The sequence below is a fragment of the Hyla sarda genome, chromosome 4 (assembly GCF_029499605.1).
Source record: "Hyla sarda isolate aHylSar1 chromosome 4, aHylSar1.hap1, whole genome shotgun sequence".
Lineage (NCBI taxonomy): Eukaryota > Metazoa > Chordata > Amphibia > Anura > Hylidae > Hyla > Hyla sarda.
Genome location: NC_079192.1, coordinates 52,715,614 through 52,729,688, shown reverse-complemented (window position 1 = coordinate 52,729,688; position 14,075 = coordinate 52,715,614). Strand labels below are relative to the sequence as shown.

The 14,075-nt window shown below is 44.8% G+C and overlaps 1 protein-coding gene across 8 annotated transcripts in view; it reads left to right on the top strand.

Moving 5' to 3' along the window:
* DDHD2 (DDHD domain containing 2) overlaps positions 1–14,075 on the top strand; it is a 72,248-nt gene that overhangs the window by 21,297 nt on the left and 36,876 nt on the right. For all 8 annotated transcript variants that reach the window (XM_056570924.1, XM_056570927.1, XM_056570925.1 and 5 more), the window contains 6 exons: positions 1,350–1,545; positions 4,331–4,521; positions 6,110–6,199; positions 6,597–6,717; positions 9,029–9,118; positions 9,205–9,346. In XM_056570924.1, the coding sequence (XP_056426899.1) occupies positions 1,350–1,545; positions 4,331–4,521; positions 6,110–6,199; positions 6,597–6,717; positions 9,029–9,118; positions 9,205–9,346 (830 nt within the window). The remainder of the gene's footprint in view (positions 1–1,349; positions 1,546–4,330; positions 4,522–6,109; positions 6,200–6,596; positions 6,718–9,028; positions 9,119–9,204; positions 9,347–14,075) is intronic.

Below are 14,075 nucleotides of genomic sequence, written 5' to 3'. Positions count from 1 at the left end.
AACTGCCTGGATATTTACACGTATATATGTCTGTACATTCTCTTATACTGTATTAGTGAATTCTGAGTTAAAGAAGCACTCCATCATATATATATATATATATATATATATTTTTTTTTTTGCTTTATATAGTGCAGCATAGGCTATTATTATAAAATAATGTAGAGGTTCTTGTGTATGCTTTGTGCTTCCCTGTTCTAGCTGATGTGGCAGGCGTGGGTTTTCAGCCATACATGATGCAGTCCCATCACTGTATTGATTTCCTAATGCTGCCTAAATTTCCTATGAATCCTCTGGCTTTGCAGAGGGTGTGGAGTCTCATCACTGCACCTGGTCATCTAACTAAGCTGATAGTGCTGGAGTTTACACAATGGTACTGATTAGACTCATAAGTGGGTCGGGGTCATTTAACACTATGTACAGTTTTGATGTGTTTTCTTATTAAAAATACATTATCTTAGAGAAATATTGCCATGAGAAAGCAATCTGACCTATAAGCACAGCTAAGGTGTTTTATGATGTCACGCCACGCCCCCTCCATTCATGTCTATGGGAGGGGGCGTGACATGGCTGTGACGTCACATCCCCGTCTCGGAGGCAGTGCCCCGTCTCGGGGCTGCACCGAGATTGCGGGGGTCCTCTGTGGCGGGACCCCTGCGATCATACATCTTATTCCCTATCCTTTGGATAGGGCATAAGATGGATAAAGCTATAAAGCTGGAATACCCCTTTAACACTGATTTTTTTTTGTGTGGGTCAGACTGGTGATCACATGACCCAGTTACAGTGATGTAGTGCATGAATGCAGCTGTCTGAAATAAAGCAGATGGCGGTGATGGTGAGTGTACATGACATGGGCAAAGAAACCTAGAGTGCTTCTTTTCAGTCATCTGCCCTCCATTAAACAGCCCATTGAAATGAATGGACACTGTCATGCTTAGTTTCCCCTGTGATGGCGCTGCAGGGTATATGAACCCTTGTGGTCTGGTTTCCTTACAGATTACACCTGATCACTGGAAATCCCAGCAGGTAATCAGTTTGTGATCAGCTTATTGACGCTTCTAGCAAGTAGGGATTGTCCATAACTTGTCATTCTGGTTTTATAGGCTTCTGTACACATTTTAAGTTACTCCAAAACTCCCATTGTCAATATATTAGTCATGACCCAAACTCTCTCATCGCCAAGCTCCTCCTCCATAGAGGTCTCCCAGCTGATCTTATCTAGATCCTCGTAAGGAGGGGACAAAGTCTTCTGAACTGTGTTAGTCAGGGAAAGCACGGCTCACTCTCTTGTATGTAACTGTGTGTCGTGGCCTCAGCTGACCAATTTCTTTACTTTATTACTATAGTACATGGCATCCGATGATAAACTGGAGACCTCTCCACCTGTCCTCTACCCAATGTCCACTCAGACAATGGAGGCTACAATGTCCTATGAGGCTGTGGTCCCTCACTGGTTCTATGCCAGGGCAGAGGAGGGCAGAAGCTCCTGGAACCCCTTCAGCAAAGAGGACTCTGACATGCTAGAGGCAGCGTTCTGCTCTGGTAAGTATGTGAACTGACTAGAAGGGAAGACCTCCTCCATGACCGATGACATCACCAATATGAGTAGAATTCAGGCTTCACATGTTGCAGTTTTGCTGCAGGACTGTCGCTGTACTGTGTAATCAGTAAAATGCTACAGTACTGTAAGGAAACTGCAACCTGTGAACACAGCCTTAAAGGGGTTGTGCAGCAAAAAGGGTTTTAAAAAAACAAAACATGCCCAGGCTGTCAATAATACAATACTTACCTGTCACTCGGTCCCTTGTAGCCTCCTGTATCACTGCTTCTGGTCTCCGCCGCGCTCCACTTCGTGATATTGACACCTGATACCTGGAGTGACCCCCAGCTCATCACTGGTTGTGTTGGGACACCACTCCGGACAGTGATTGGCTGAGCATCAATGTCTCGCACCCACTCCAGCACCTGGTCTCCGGTGAACTTCACTGCCTGGTGTCATGGCTCACTTGATCACATTGCCGCTCAGCCAATCACAGGCTATAGCGGTGTCCCGCCTCAGCCAGTGATTGGCTAAATGACACCTTGACATATTGGACCCCAGCACTAGGAAGTGAAGCACAGCAAAGACCCAGAGCAGAGATACCAGAGGCTATAGGGATGGGATGAGAGGTAAGTATAGTTTTTTTGTTTGGTTGTTGTTTAAATGGGCACTGTCATTAAAATTATTATTTTTTTGCACATGGTACAGCAGGTAAATTAAATAAGATTTATAATTTATTCCCAGTTAAAAAATTTATTTTTTATTTCACCTTCATGGCCTTATAAATCTGGCCACTAGGGGTCTCCCTTCTGGTCCAGACCCCATTCCGTCTGCTCAAAAGCACAGACTTTGGTCTCCTGCTGGACTGGCAGGAGACCAAATTCAGGAAGCGCGGTCTGGCCATAGGCAGTGAATAGCACTCACTCTCCCTGTCTCATACAATTCACTGCCTATGGCCAGACCGCACTTCCTGAGGTTGGTCTCCTGCCAGGAGACCAAAGTCTGTGTTTTTGAGCAGACAGAATGCAGTCTGGACCAGAAGGGAGACCCCCTAGTGGACAGATTTATAAGGCCATGAAAGTCACATAAAAATCTTTTTTTTTTACAGGGAGTTAATTATAAATCTTATTTATTTTACCTATTAACAAAAAAACTATGGAAAAAAAATCTGATATTTATTATATTTTAGGTAATAAAACCGTTTGTTGTGACCTTTGAAAATCTGACAACATGACATGAAAAAGGATGGGAAGGTTTTGGCTAATGGAAAGTCATTGTTTTGGTTATAGTTATCTTTGCTTGTAGATATATTCGGGATATATTCAGATTAGGTATGCAGCAGTGTTTTCGTAGCAACATAGAAGTAATCGGATTTATGTATTTAACAACGAATCCTATTAAGACTAAAGTTAAAGCAGGATTCAAGCCTTTAATCTTCTAGAAGTTAATCTGCACATAGACAGGTGATGTTTGGTGGCAGGTGCGGCCAGATTGGTGAGATGTTGGATGAGGTGGGATGGATTTTATCGTAATATTGTTTTACCCTAGAATAAATGGACTTATCCACTGCTCAGCATTTATCCACTGCTCAGCATTACTATATGTGCCCAGTGTGTGGTCTGATCCCAGAAATCCCAGTTTGAGGAGGAGGTTGGGGAGAAAGTGCAGCTGTACAGGGAAGGCCTGCTGAGCTCAGAACGTGCAGCTCCACAAGCAGGAACGTCAGAGAACATACATTTTTACATTTCGAGGTACCCCGATGCCAAACATCTTATCCCCTACTCACGGGATAGGGGATAAGTGTCTGAACACGGGGAGTCCCAGCGTTCTCCTGACCGGCACCCCAGCTCATTCCATGCACGTAGCGACCTCTGGATTACAGTCGACCACAGCATGAAGCCTCATGTTTCTCTATGGGAGAGCCGGAGATACAGCGTTCGTGTATCTCCGACTCTCCCAAAGAGATACATGAAGGGGCATGTCGGCTGTCCACTGTGGTCGACAGTAATCCGTGCGCAGAGAGGAGATCGTTCTGTGAATGAGGAGAGTTGGGGTCCCAGGCAGGAGATCACAGAGGGTCCCAGCGGTCGGACCCCCACGATCAGACACTTATCGCACATCCTGTGGATAGGAGATAAGATCTTCAGCACCGGAATACCCCTTTAAAGAGTACCTTACATATTTTCTAAACTAACTCAGATTATATTCCCTGACTCTTCCTAACACCCCTCCTCCCCTTTAAAAAAAATGTCCAAGCTATAAAAAGCTGTGTCTCATACCTTTCCCTTGCTAACATTGTCTGAGCTCCCGGCAGGAGAAAGTGGGTGTTCCCCAGCAGGCGCGATGTCAATGGAGCCTGCGAGAGCTGTGCCTCACCATGCCCCACACACACTTCCTGAGTTTGGTCTCCTGCCAGGCCGGGAGGAGACCAAACTAACTGATTGACTTGTGGCAGGGAACAGAACAGAGCCACCTAGTGGCCGTTTTTTTAATCACATTAAAAACATACAAAGGTTGAGAATTTTAACAGCAAGTAAATAGCAAAGTGTCTTATAATTACATAAGGAACAATATATTAAAAGTTTAGTTTGGTGACAGGTACTCTATAAAAGATACAAAGCAGAAATTTGCCAACAATATAAAGCAGCTTTGTCAGACTTTTTGGGGCATCCTGTCATCTCTGAGTAGCCATCTTCAGAACCTGTCGGCTTGACGCTCTTTGCTGTCATAATTTAGATCATCCGTAGTTTTATAAAAATGTTTTTGTTTTGTTCTCTCATTTTTCAGGTACCAATCCAAACAGCATTGTTGTACCCGTTTGTGGCGGGCGGTATGACGTTTATCTGGGAAGTCGCAGGCGCCTGTCTGTCTACTGGGATGAGGAGGACTCCATAGTCCAGAGATGCACCTGGTTCTACAAAGGGGACAAGGACAGTAGATATGTTCCCTATCCGGAGAACTTCAGTGAAATATTAGAGGTCATTTCCTATAATTATTAGTAATCATTAAGTTTCCCACCATAACCTGATATTTCTTAAAGCAGTGTTTCCCAACTATTGTGCCTCCAGCTGTTGCAAAACTATAATTTCCAGCATGCCCGGACAGCCAATGTTGCATGGAGGAGCACTGCCAGAGCCCTGCAAAATGACCTCCAGCAGGCCACAAATGTGCATGTGTCCACTCAAACGGTCAGAAACAGACTCCATGAGGGTGGTACGAGGGCCCAACATCCACAGGTGGGGGTTGGGCTTACAGCCAAACACTGTGCAGGACGTTTGTCATTTGCCAGAGAACACCAAGATTGGCAAATTCACCACTGGCACCCTGTGCTCTTCACAGATGAAAGCAGGTTCACACTGAGCATATGTGAGAGACGTGACAGAGTCTGGAGACGCCATGGAGAACGTTCTGCTGCCTCCAACATTCTCCAGCATGACCGGTTTGGCAGTGGGTCAGTAATGGTGTGGGGTGGCATTTCTTTGGGGGGCCGCACAGCCCTCCATGTGCTTGCCAGAGGTAGCCTGATGCCATTAGGTACCGAGATGAGATCCTCAGACCGCTTGTGAGACCATATGCTGGTGCGGTTGGCCCTGGGTTCATCCTAATACAAGACAATGCTAGACCTCATGTGGCTGGAGTGTGTCAGCAGTTCCTGCTACAGGAAGGCATTGATGCTATGGACTGGCCCACCCGTTCCCCAGACCTGAATCCGATTGAGCACATCTGGGACATCATGTCTCGCTCCATCCAGCAACGCCACGTTGCACCACAGACTGTCCAGGAGTTGGCGGATGCTTTAGTCCAGGTCTGGGAGGACATCCCTCAGGAGACCATCCGCCACCTCATCAGGAGCATGCCCAGGCATTGTAGGGAGGTCATACGGGCACATGGAGGCCACACACACTACTGAGCCTCATTGTGACTTGTATTAAGGACATTACATCAAAGTTGGATCAGCCTGTAGTGGGGTTTTCCACTGTGATTTTGAGTGTGACTCCATATCCAGACCTCCATGGGTTGATAAATTTGATTTCCATTGATAATTTTTGTGTGATTTTGTTGTCAGCACATTCAACTATGTAAAGACGTAAAGGTCGTTACGAAGGACAGGTGTGGTGCTGTTTTTGGAAGAAATTGGCTTAGTTTTTCTATTCCTACCTCTTTTAATAGAAGTATATAAAATAAAGTGTTATACTCACCCTCCATTCACTCCAAGTCCAGTCCAATGCTGCCACCACTTTTTATTCCTTAATGGAAGTTCCTCTATGAGGCCACCCTGCACTGTGCACAGGGCACTGCAGCCAGTCACTGGCCTCAGGTGTAATGCGCACTTCCTCTCGCATATAATTGGCTGCAGAGTCTGGGGCACGGTGACGTCACCAGTTGCCTTCTGCAGTGGCTGCACTGGACCAGGAGCAAGTGGAGGGTGAGTATTTTTTTTTCTTCTATTTTTACTACCATCCCTTAATTCTGGGCAAATTATTCATGAGGCTAGAAAACGTATTTTTGTGTTTTATATTCAAACTCTTTTCTTTCCTTTCTTCCCCCCCCCCCCCCCCCCCCCAGGATACCTACATGCAGGCGGTTACACAAAATGAGTGGAAGAAGAGACTGGAATCCCCGACTAGAGACCTTATTATCTTACATAATCCCAAGGTGAATGGAGAAGAGAATTTGTATGCTGTCCGAACCACTCAGTGCTGTAAATGTGTGTATGCAGTTACCATTAACACCTAAGCTACGCTGGAGATTTTTTATTTCATTTTTTTCCCCCTTTATTTATGGCAGTGTTTCCCAACCAGGGTGCCTCCAGCTGTTGCAAAACTACAACTCCCAGCATGCCCGGACAGCCTTCGGCTGTCCGGGCATGCTGGGAGTTGTAGTTTTGCAACAGCTGGAGGCACCCTGGTTGGGAAACACTGCCATAGATCATTATAGATAGATTTCCAGACTTTATACTGTTAGAATATAGTTTGAAGCATTATGGTGCCATCACCCATGTAAAAAGAGGAAACTCCTTGTGTTCTCACAGTCCCTTTTGTCGTTTTCCCAGCTAATGGTTCACTACCAGCCATCAGGAATAACAGATGAATGGGGGGCCACACCGAGCGAGCAGGGTCGGCCTCGAACTGTAAAGAGAGGAGTAGAAAATATCTCCGTGGAAATACCTCAAGGTGAGAGTTCACATACAAATTATGGGCTGGCGACCATCAGTAGCTGATCCACGGGGGTGCTGACACCTGGCAGCCACATTGTCCAGCTTTTTGGATGCGCCACAGCATCTGGATGTAAAACTAGTGAATGAAGCCCCGAAGTCCCAGCTTAAAGGGGTATTCCAGGAATAAAAAAACAGGCCTTTTTTCTTTCAAAGACAGCGCCCTCCTTGTCTACACTTTGGGTGCGGTATTACAACTTGGCTCCAATCACTTCAATGGAGCTGAGCTGTAGAACCACACCCTAACTGGAGGGCGCTGTCTTTGAAAGAAAAAAGGCCTGTTTTTTTTATTACTGGAATACCCCTTTAACCCCTTAAGGACTCAGCCCATTTTGGCCTTAAGGACTCGGACAATTAAATTTTTACGTTTTCATTTTTTCCTCCTCGCCTTCTAAAAATCATAACTCTTTTATATTTTCATCCACAGACTAGTATGAGGGCTTGTTTTTTGCGCGACCAGTTGTCCTTTGTAATGACATCACTCATTATATCATAAAATGTATGGCGCAACCAAAAAACACTATTTTTGTGGGGAAATTAAAACGAAAAACGCAATTTTGCTAATTTTGGAAGGTTTCGTTTTCACGCCGTACAATTTATGGTAAAAATGACGTGTTCTTTATTCTGAGGGTCAATACGATTAAAATGATACCCATTATTACATACTTTTATAGTATTGTTGCGCTTAAAAAAAATCACAAACTTTTTAACCAAATTAGTGCGTTTATAATCCCTTTATTTTGATGACCTCTAACTTTTTATTTTTCCGTATAAATGGCGGTATGGGGGCTCATTTTTTGCGCCATGATCTGTACTTTTTTTTGATACCACATTTGCATATAAAAAAACTTTTAATAAATTTTTTATAATTTTTTTTTTATAAAATGTATTAAAAAAGTAGCAATTTTGGACTTTTTTTTTTTTCGTTCACGCCGTTCACCGTATGGGATCATTAACATTTTATTTTAATAGTTCGGACATTTACGCACGCGGCGATACCAAATATGTCTATAAAATTAATTTTTTACGCTTTTTGGGGGTAAAATAGGAAAAAACGGACGTTTTACTTTTTTATTGGGGGAGGGGATTTTTCACTTTTTTTTTACTTTTACTTTTACATTTTTTTTTACACTTGAATAGTCCCCATAGGGGACTATTCATAGCAATACCATGATTGCTAATACTGATCTGTTCTATGTATAGGACATAGAACAGATCAGTGTTTTCGGTGATATTCTGCTCTAGTCTGCTCGATCACAGACCAGAGCAGGAGACGCCGGGAGCCGGACGGAGGAAGGTGAGGGGACCTCCGTGCGGCGTTATGAATGATCGGATCCCCGCAGCAGCGCTGCGGGCGATCCGATCATTCATTCGAATCGCACACTGCCGCAGATGCCGGGATCTGTATTGATCCCGGCACCTGAGGGGTTAATGGTGGACGCCCGCGAGATCGCGGGCGTCGGCCATTGCCGGCGGGTCCCTGGCTGCGATTAGCAGCCGGGATCAGCCGCGCATGACACGGGCATCGCTCCGATGCCCGCGGTTATGCATAGGATGTAAATGTACGTCCTGGTGCGTTAAGTACCACCGCACCAGGACGTACATTTACGTCCTGCGTCCTTAAGGGGTTAAAGGGGAACACCGGTGGAAAACTTTTTTTTTTTTTTATTAAATGATGCGAGAAAGTTAAACAGATGTGTAAATTACTTTTATTAAAAAATCTTAATTCTTCCAGTACTTATTAGTTGCTGAGTACTACAGAGGGAATTATTTTCTTTTTGGAACACAGAGCTCTCTGCTTACATCACGAGCACAGTGCTCTCTGCTGACACCTCTGTCCATTTTAAGAACTGTCCAGAGTAGGAGAAAATGCCCATAGCAAACATATGCTGCTCTGGACAGTTCCTAAAATGGTCAGAGATGTCAGCAGAGAGCACTGTGGTCATGATGTCAGCAGAGAGCTCTGTGTTCCAAAAAGAAAATAATTTCCTCTGTAGTATTCAGCAGCTAATAAGTACTGGAAAGATTAAGATTTTTTTTAATAGAAGTAATTTACAAATCTGTTTAACTTTCTGGCACCAGCTGATTTAAAAGAAAAAAGGTTTTCACCGGAGTACCCCTTTAAGTCATATAAACAGCTCAGTATCCAGGCAATGAATTCACCAGCTTTATCTCCTTGTCTTCCAGCAGGCTACCAAGCAACAGTCAGCAGCTTCTGCTATATGTAACCTGTGTCTCTGTCTTTTATCCATGTTCCCTTTTTGCTCTAGGTGAGCCAACCCAGATTGACCACTTGGTCTTCATGGTTCACGGTATCGGACCTGCCTGTGACTTGCAGTTTCGCAGCATTGTGCAGTGTGGTGAGTGCAGACCCTACTGTACGCTGAGTGCCGGAGGCATCAAGGGTTGTCTGTGTATCTGACCACAACGTTCTTCTTTTCTTCAGTGAATGATTTCCGTCTAGTGTCTTTGAATCTGCTGCACGCACACTTTAAGAAATCCTTAGAACAAGGACAGATCGGACGGGTCGAATTCCTCCCTGTGAATTGGCACAACGCTCTGCATGCCGATGCCACTGGAGTAGACAAGTATGTGTATAGCTGAAGTTCATGGTCACTGGGGCGTCATCTCGAAAGCCAATGACAGTATAAGCTTTGAGAGGATAAAATAAAACTTACTAAAAGCATAAAGATCTATTTACACCAGTGTTTCCCAACCAGTGTGCCTCCTGCTGTTGCAAAACTACAACTTCTAGCATGCCCGGACAGCCAAAGGCTGTCCGGGCATGCTGGGAGTTGTAGCTTTGCAACAGCTCAAGGCACACTGGTTAGGAAATACTGATCTAAACATAGAACAAAGAATGTGTTGGCAGATAAGAAGTATTTGGCCCATCTAGATAAGAACCATTCGGCCCAATATGTGTGTATATATACAGTTGCAAGAAAAAGTATGTGAACCCTTTGGAATTATAAGGATTTCTGCACAAATTGGTCATAAAATGTGATCTGATCTTCATCTAAGTCACAACAATAGACAATCATAGTCTGCTTAACCCTTTAAGGACCAAGGGCGTACAGGTACGCCTTTGCTCCCTGGTACTTAAGGACCAAGGGCGTACCTGTACGCCCGTGGGAATTTCGGTCCCCGCCGCGCGCCGGGCGGGGATCGCGCCGGGGTGAATGCTGATATCTATCAGCAGACACCCCGCGCAAATGCCCAGGGGGGTCATTAGACCCCCCCATGTCGGCGATCGGCGCAAATCGCAAGTGAATTCACACTTGCGATTTGCGCCGATTCCGGGTCATACGGGTCTATGGTGACCCGGTGACCCGGAATAGAAGGGGGATCGCGGGTGTCCTAGACACCCACGATCCCCCTGTAGCGATAGGAGTGAGGTGGCAGAGTTGCCACCCCTTCTATCTCTGCTATTGGTGGTCTAGACGCGACCACCAATAGCAGATCCGGGGCGGAGGGGTTTACTTTCGGTTTCCCCGTCCTGCCCTCCCACAATAGGCGGGGCAGAACGGGGAAACCGACAGGGACCGGCGCCGAAGATCCACTTACCCATCGGCGACGGCAGCGGGCGACGATCAGCGGCGGCAGCGGGCGACGATCGGCGGAAGAAGAGGACCGCGACACAGTTCCCTGGATCCAACGGAAGCCGGTGAGTTACTTAGCAACATCTGGAGGGCTACAGTCTGAGACCACTATAGTGGTCTCTAAACTGTAACCCTCCAGATGTTGCAAAACTACAACTCCCAGCATGCCCAGAGAGCTGTTTAGGCTTGCTGGGAGTTGCAGTTTTGCAACAGCTGGAGGTCTACAGTTTGAGACCACTGCAAAGTGATCTCTATACTGTGCACCTCCAGATCTTGCAAAACTACAACTCCCAGCATGCCCAGACAGCAGTTTGCTGTCTGGACATGCTGGGAGTTGTAGTTTTGCAACATCTGGAGGTCCACAGTTTGGAGACCACTATGCAGTGGTCTCTAAACTATAGCTCTACAGATGTTGCAAAACTGCAACTCCCAGCAAGCCTAAACAGCTCTCTGGGCATGCTGGGAGTTGTAGTTGCGATCCCTCCAGCTGTTGCATAACTACATCTCCCAGCATGCCTTTCGGCGATCAGTACATGCTGGGAGTTGAAGTTTTGCAACAGCTGGAGGCACACTGGTTGGAAAATACTGAGTTAGGTAACAGAACCTAACTGAAGGTTTTCCAACCAGTGTGCCTCCAGCTGTTGCAAAAGTACAACTCCCAGCATGCACGGTCTGTCAGTACATGCTGGGAGTTGTAGTTTTGAAACAGCTGGAGGTTTGCCCCCCCATGTGAACGTACAGGGTACATTCACACTGGCGGGTTTACAGTAAGTTTTCTGCTTCAAGTTTGGGCTGTGGCAAATTTTTCACCGCAGCGCAAACTCCTAGCGGTAAATTCACTGTAAACCCGCCAGTGTGAACGTACCCTAAAAACACTACACTACACTTACACATAATGAAGAGTAAAACACAACATATACACCCCCTTACACTGTCCCCCTAATAAAAAATAAAAAATGTATTGTACGGCAGTGTTTCCAAAACAGAGCCTCCAGCTGTTGCAAAACAACAACTCCCAGCATTTCCGGACAGCCACTGACTGTCCAGGCATGCTGGGAGTTTAGCAACAGCTGGAGGCACCCTGTTTGGGAATCACTGGCGTAGAATACCCCTATGTCCACCCCTGTGCAATCCCTAATTTAGTCCTCAAATGCGCATGGCGCTCTCTCACTTCGGAGCCCTGTCGTATTTCAAGGAAACAGTTTAGTGCCACATATGGGATATTTCCGTACTCGGGAGAAATTGCGTTACTAATTTTGGGGGCTTTTTTTCCTTTTACCCCTTATGAAAAAGAAAAGTTGGGTCTACACCAGCCTGTTAGTGTAAAAAAAAATTTTTTTTTACATTAACATGCTGGCGTTGTCCTTTACTTTTTATTTTCACGGGAGGTAAAAGGAAAAAAAGACCCCCAAAATTTGTAACGCAATTTCTCCTGAGTACGGAGATACCCCATATGTGGGCGTAAAATGCTCTGCGGACGCACAACAAGGCTCAGGAGTGAGAGCGCACCATGTACATTTGAGGCCTAAATTGGTGATTTGCACAGGGGTGGCTGATTTTACAGCGGTTCTGACATAAGCGCAAAACAATAAATACAGACATGTGACCCCATTTTGGAAACGACACCCCTAACGGAACGTAACAAGGGGTATAGTGAGCCTGAACACCCCACAGGTGTTTGACAAATTTTCATTAAAGTTGGATGGGAAAATGAAAAAAAATTTTTTTTTTCACTAAAATGCTGGTGTCACCCTAAATTTTTTATTTTCACAAGGGAAAATAAAAAAAAGCCCCCCAAAATTTGTAACTCAATTTCTTCTGAGTAAGAGCATACCCCATATGTGGATGTAAAGTGCTCTATGGGTGCACTACAATGCTCAGAAGAGAGGGAGCGCCATTGGGATTTTGAAGATAAAATTTGTCCGGAATTGAAGGCCACTTGTGTTTACAAAGCCCCCATGGTACCAGAACAATGGACCCCCCCATATGTGACCCCATTTTGGAAACTACACCCCTCATGTAATGTAATAAGGGGCGCAGTGAGCATTTACGCCCCACAGGTGTCTGACAGATTTTTGGAACAGTGATCCGTGAAAATAAAAAATGTAATTTTCCATTTGCACAGCCCACTGTCCCAAAGATCTGTCAAACGCCAGTGGGGTGTAAATGCTCACTGCACCACTTATTAAATTCTGTGAGGGGTGTAGTTTCCAAAATGGGGTCACATGTGGGGGGGGGGGTCCACTGTTCTGGCACCACGGGGGGCTTTGTAAATGCACATGGCCCCTGACTACCATTCCAAACGAATTCTCTTTCCAAAAGCTCAATGGTGCTCCTCCTCTTCTGAGCATTGTAGTTCGCCCGTAGTGCACTTCAGGTCCACTTATGGGGTACCTCCATATTCAGAAGATAAGGGGTTACAAATTTTGGGGGGTATTTTCTGCTATTAACCCTTGCAAAAATTGAAATTTGGGGGGAAACACACATCTTAGTGAAAAAAATATATATATTTTTTTACATATGCAAAAGTCGTGAAACCCGTGTGGGGTATTAAGGCTCACTTTATTCCTTGTTACGCTCCTCAAGGGGTCTAGTTTCCAAAATGGTATGACATGTGTTTTTTTTTTTTGCTGTTCTGGCACCATAGGGGCTTCCTAAATGCGACATGCCCCCCGAGCAAAATTTGCTCTCAAAAAGTCAAATATCACTCCTTCTCTTCGGAGCATTGTAGTTCGCCCGTAATGCACTTCATGCCAACTTATGGGGTGCCTCCATACTCAGAAGAGATGGGGTTACAAATTTTGGGGGGTATTTTCTGCTATTAACCCTTGCAAAAATGCGAAATTTGGGGGGAAACACACATTTTAGTGAAAAAAAAAATTTTTTTTTTTACATATGCAAAAGTCGTGAAACACCTGTGGGGTATTAAGGCTCACTTTATTCCTTGTTACGTTCCCCAAGGGGTCTAGTTTCCAAAATGGTATGCCATGTGGGTTATTTTTGCTGTTCTGGCACCATAGGGGCTTCCTAAATGCAACATGCCCCCCAAAAACCATTTCTGAAAAACGTACTCTCCAAAATCCCCTTGTCGCTCCTTCGCTTCTGAGCCCTCTACTGCGCCCGCCGAACACTTTACATAGACATATGAGGTATGTCCTTACTCGAGAGAAATTGGGCTACAAATACAAGTATACAGTTTCTCCTTTTACCCCTTGTAAAAATTCAAAAATTGGGTTTACAAGAACATGCGAGTGTAAAAAATAAAGATTGTGAATTTTCTCCTTCACTTTGCTGCTATTCCTGTGAAACACCTAAAGGGTTAAAACACTTACTGATTGTAATTTTGAATACTTTGGGGGGTGTAGTTTTTATAATGGGGTCATTTGTGGGGTATTTCTAATGGGAAGACCCTTTAAATCCACTTCAAACCTGAACTGGTCTCTGAAAAAAAGCGAGGTTCAAAATTTTGTGAAAAATTGGAAAAGTGCTGCTGAACTTTGAAGCCCTCTGGTGTCTTCCAAAAGTAAAAACACGTCAATTTTATGATGCAAACATAAAGTAGACATATTGGAAATGTGAATAAAATAAAAACATTTTTTGAATATCCATTTTCCTTACAAGCAGAGAGCTTCAAAGTTAGAAAAATGCAAAATTTTCAAATTTTTTATCAAATTTTGGGATTTTTCACCAAGAAAGGATGCAAGTTACCACAAAATTT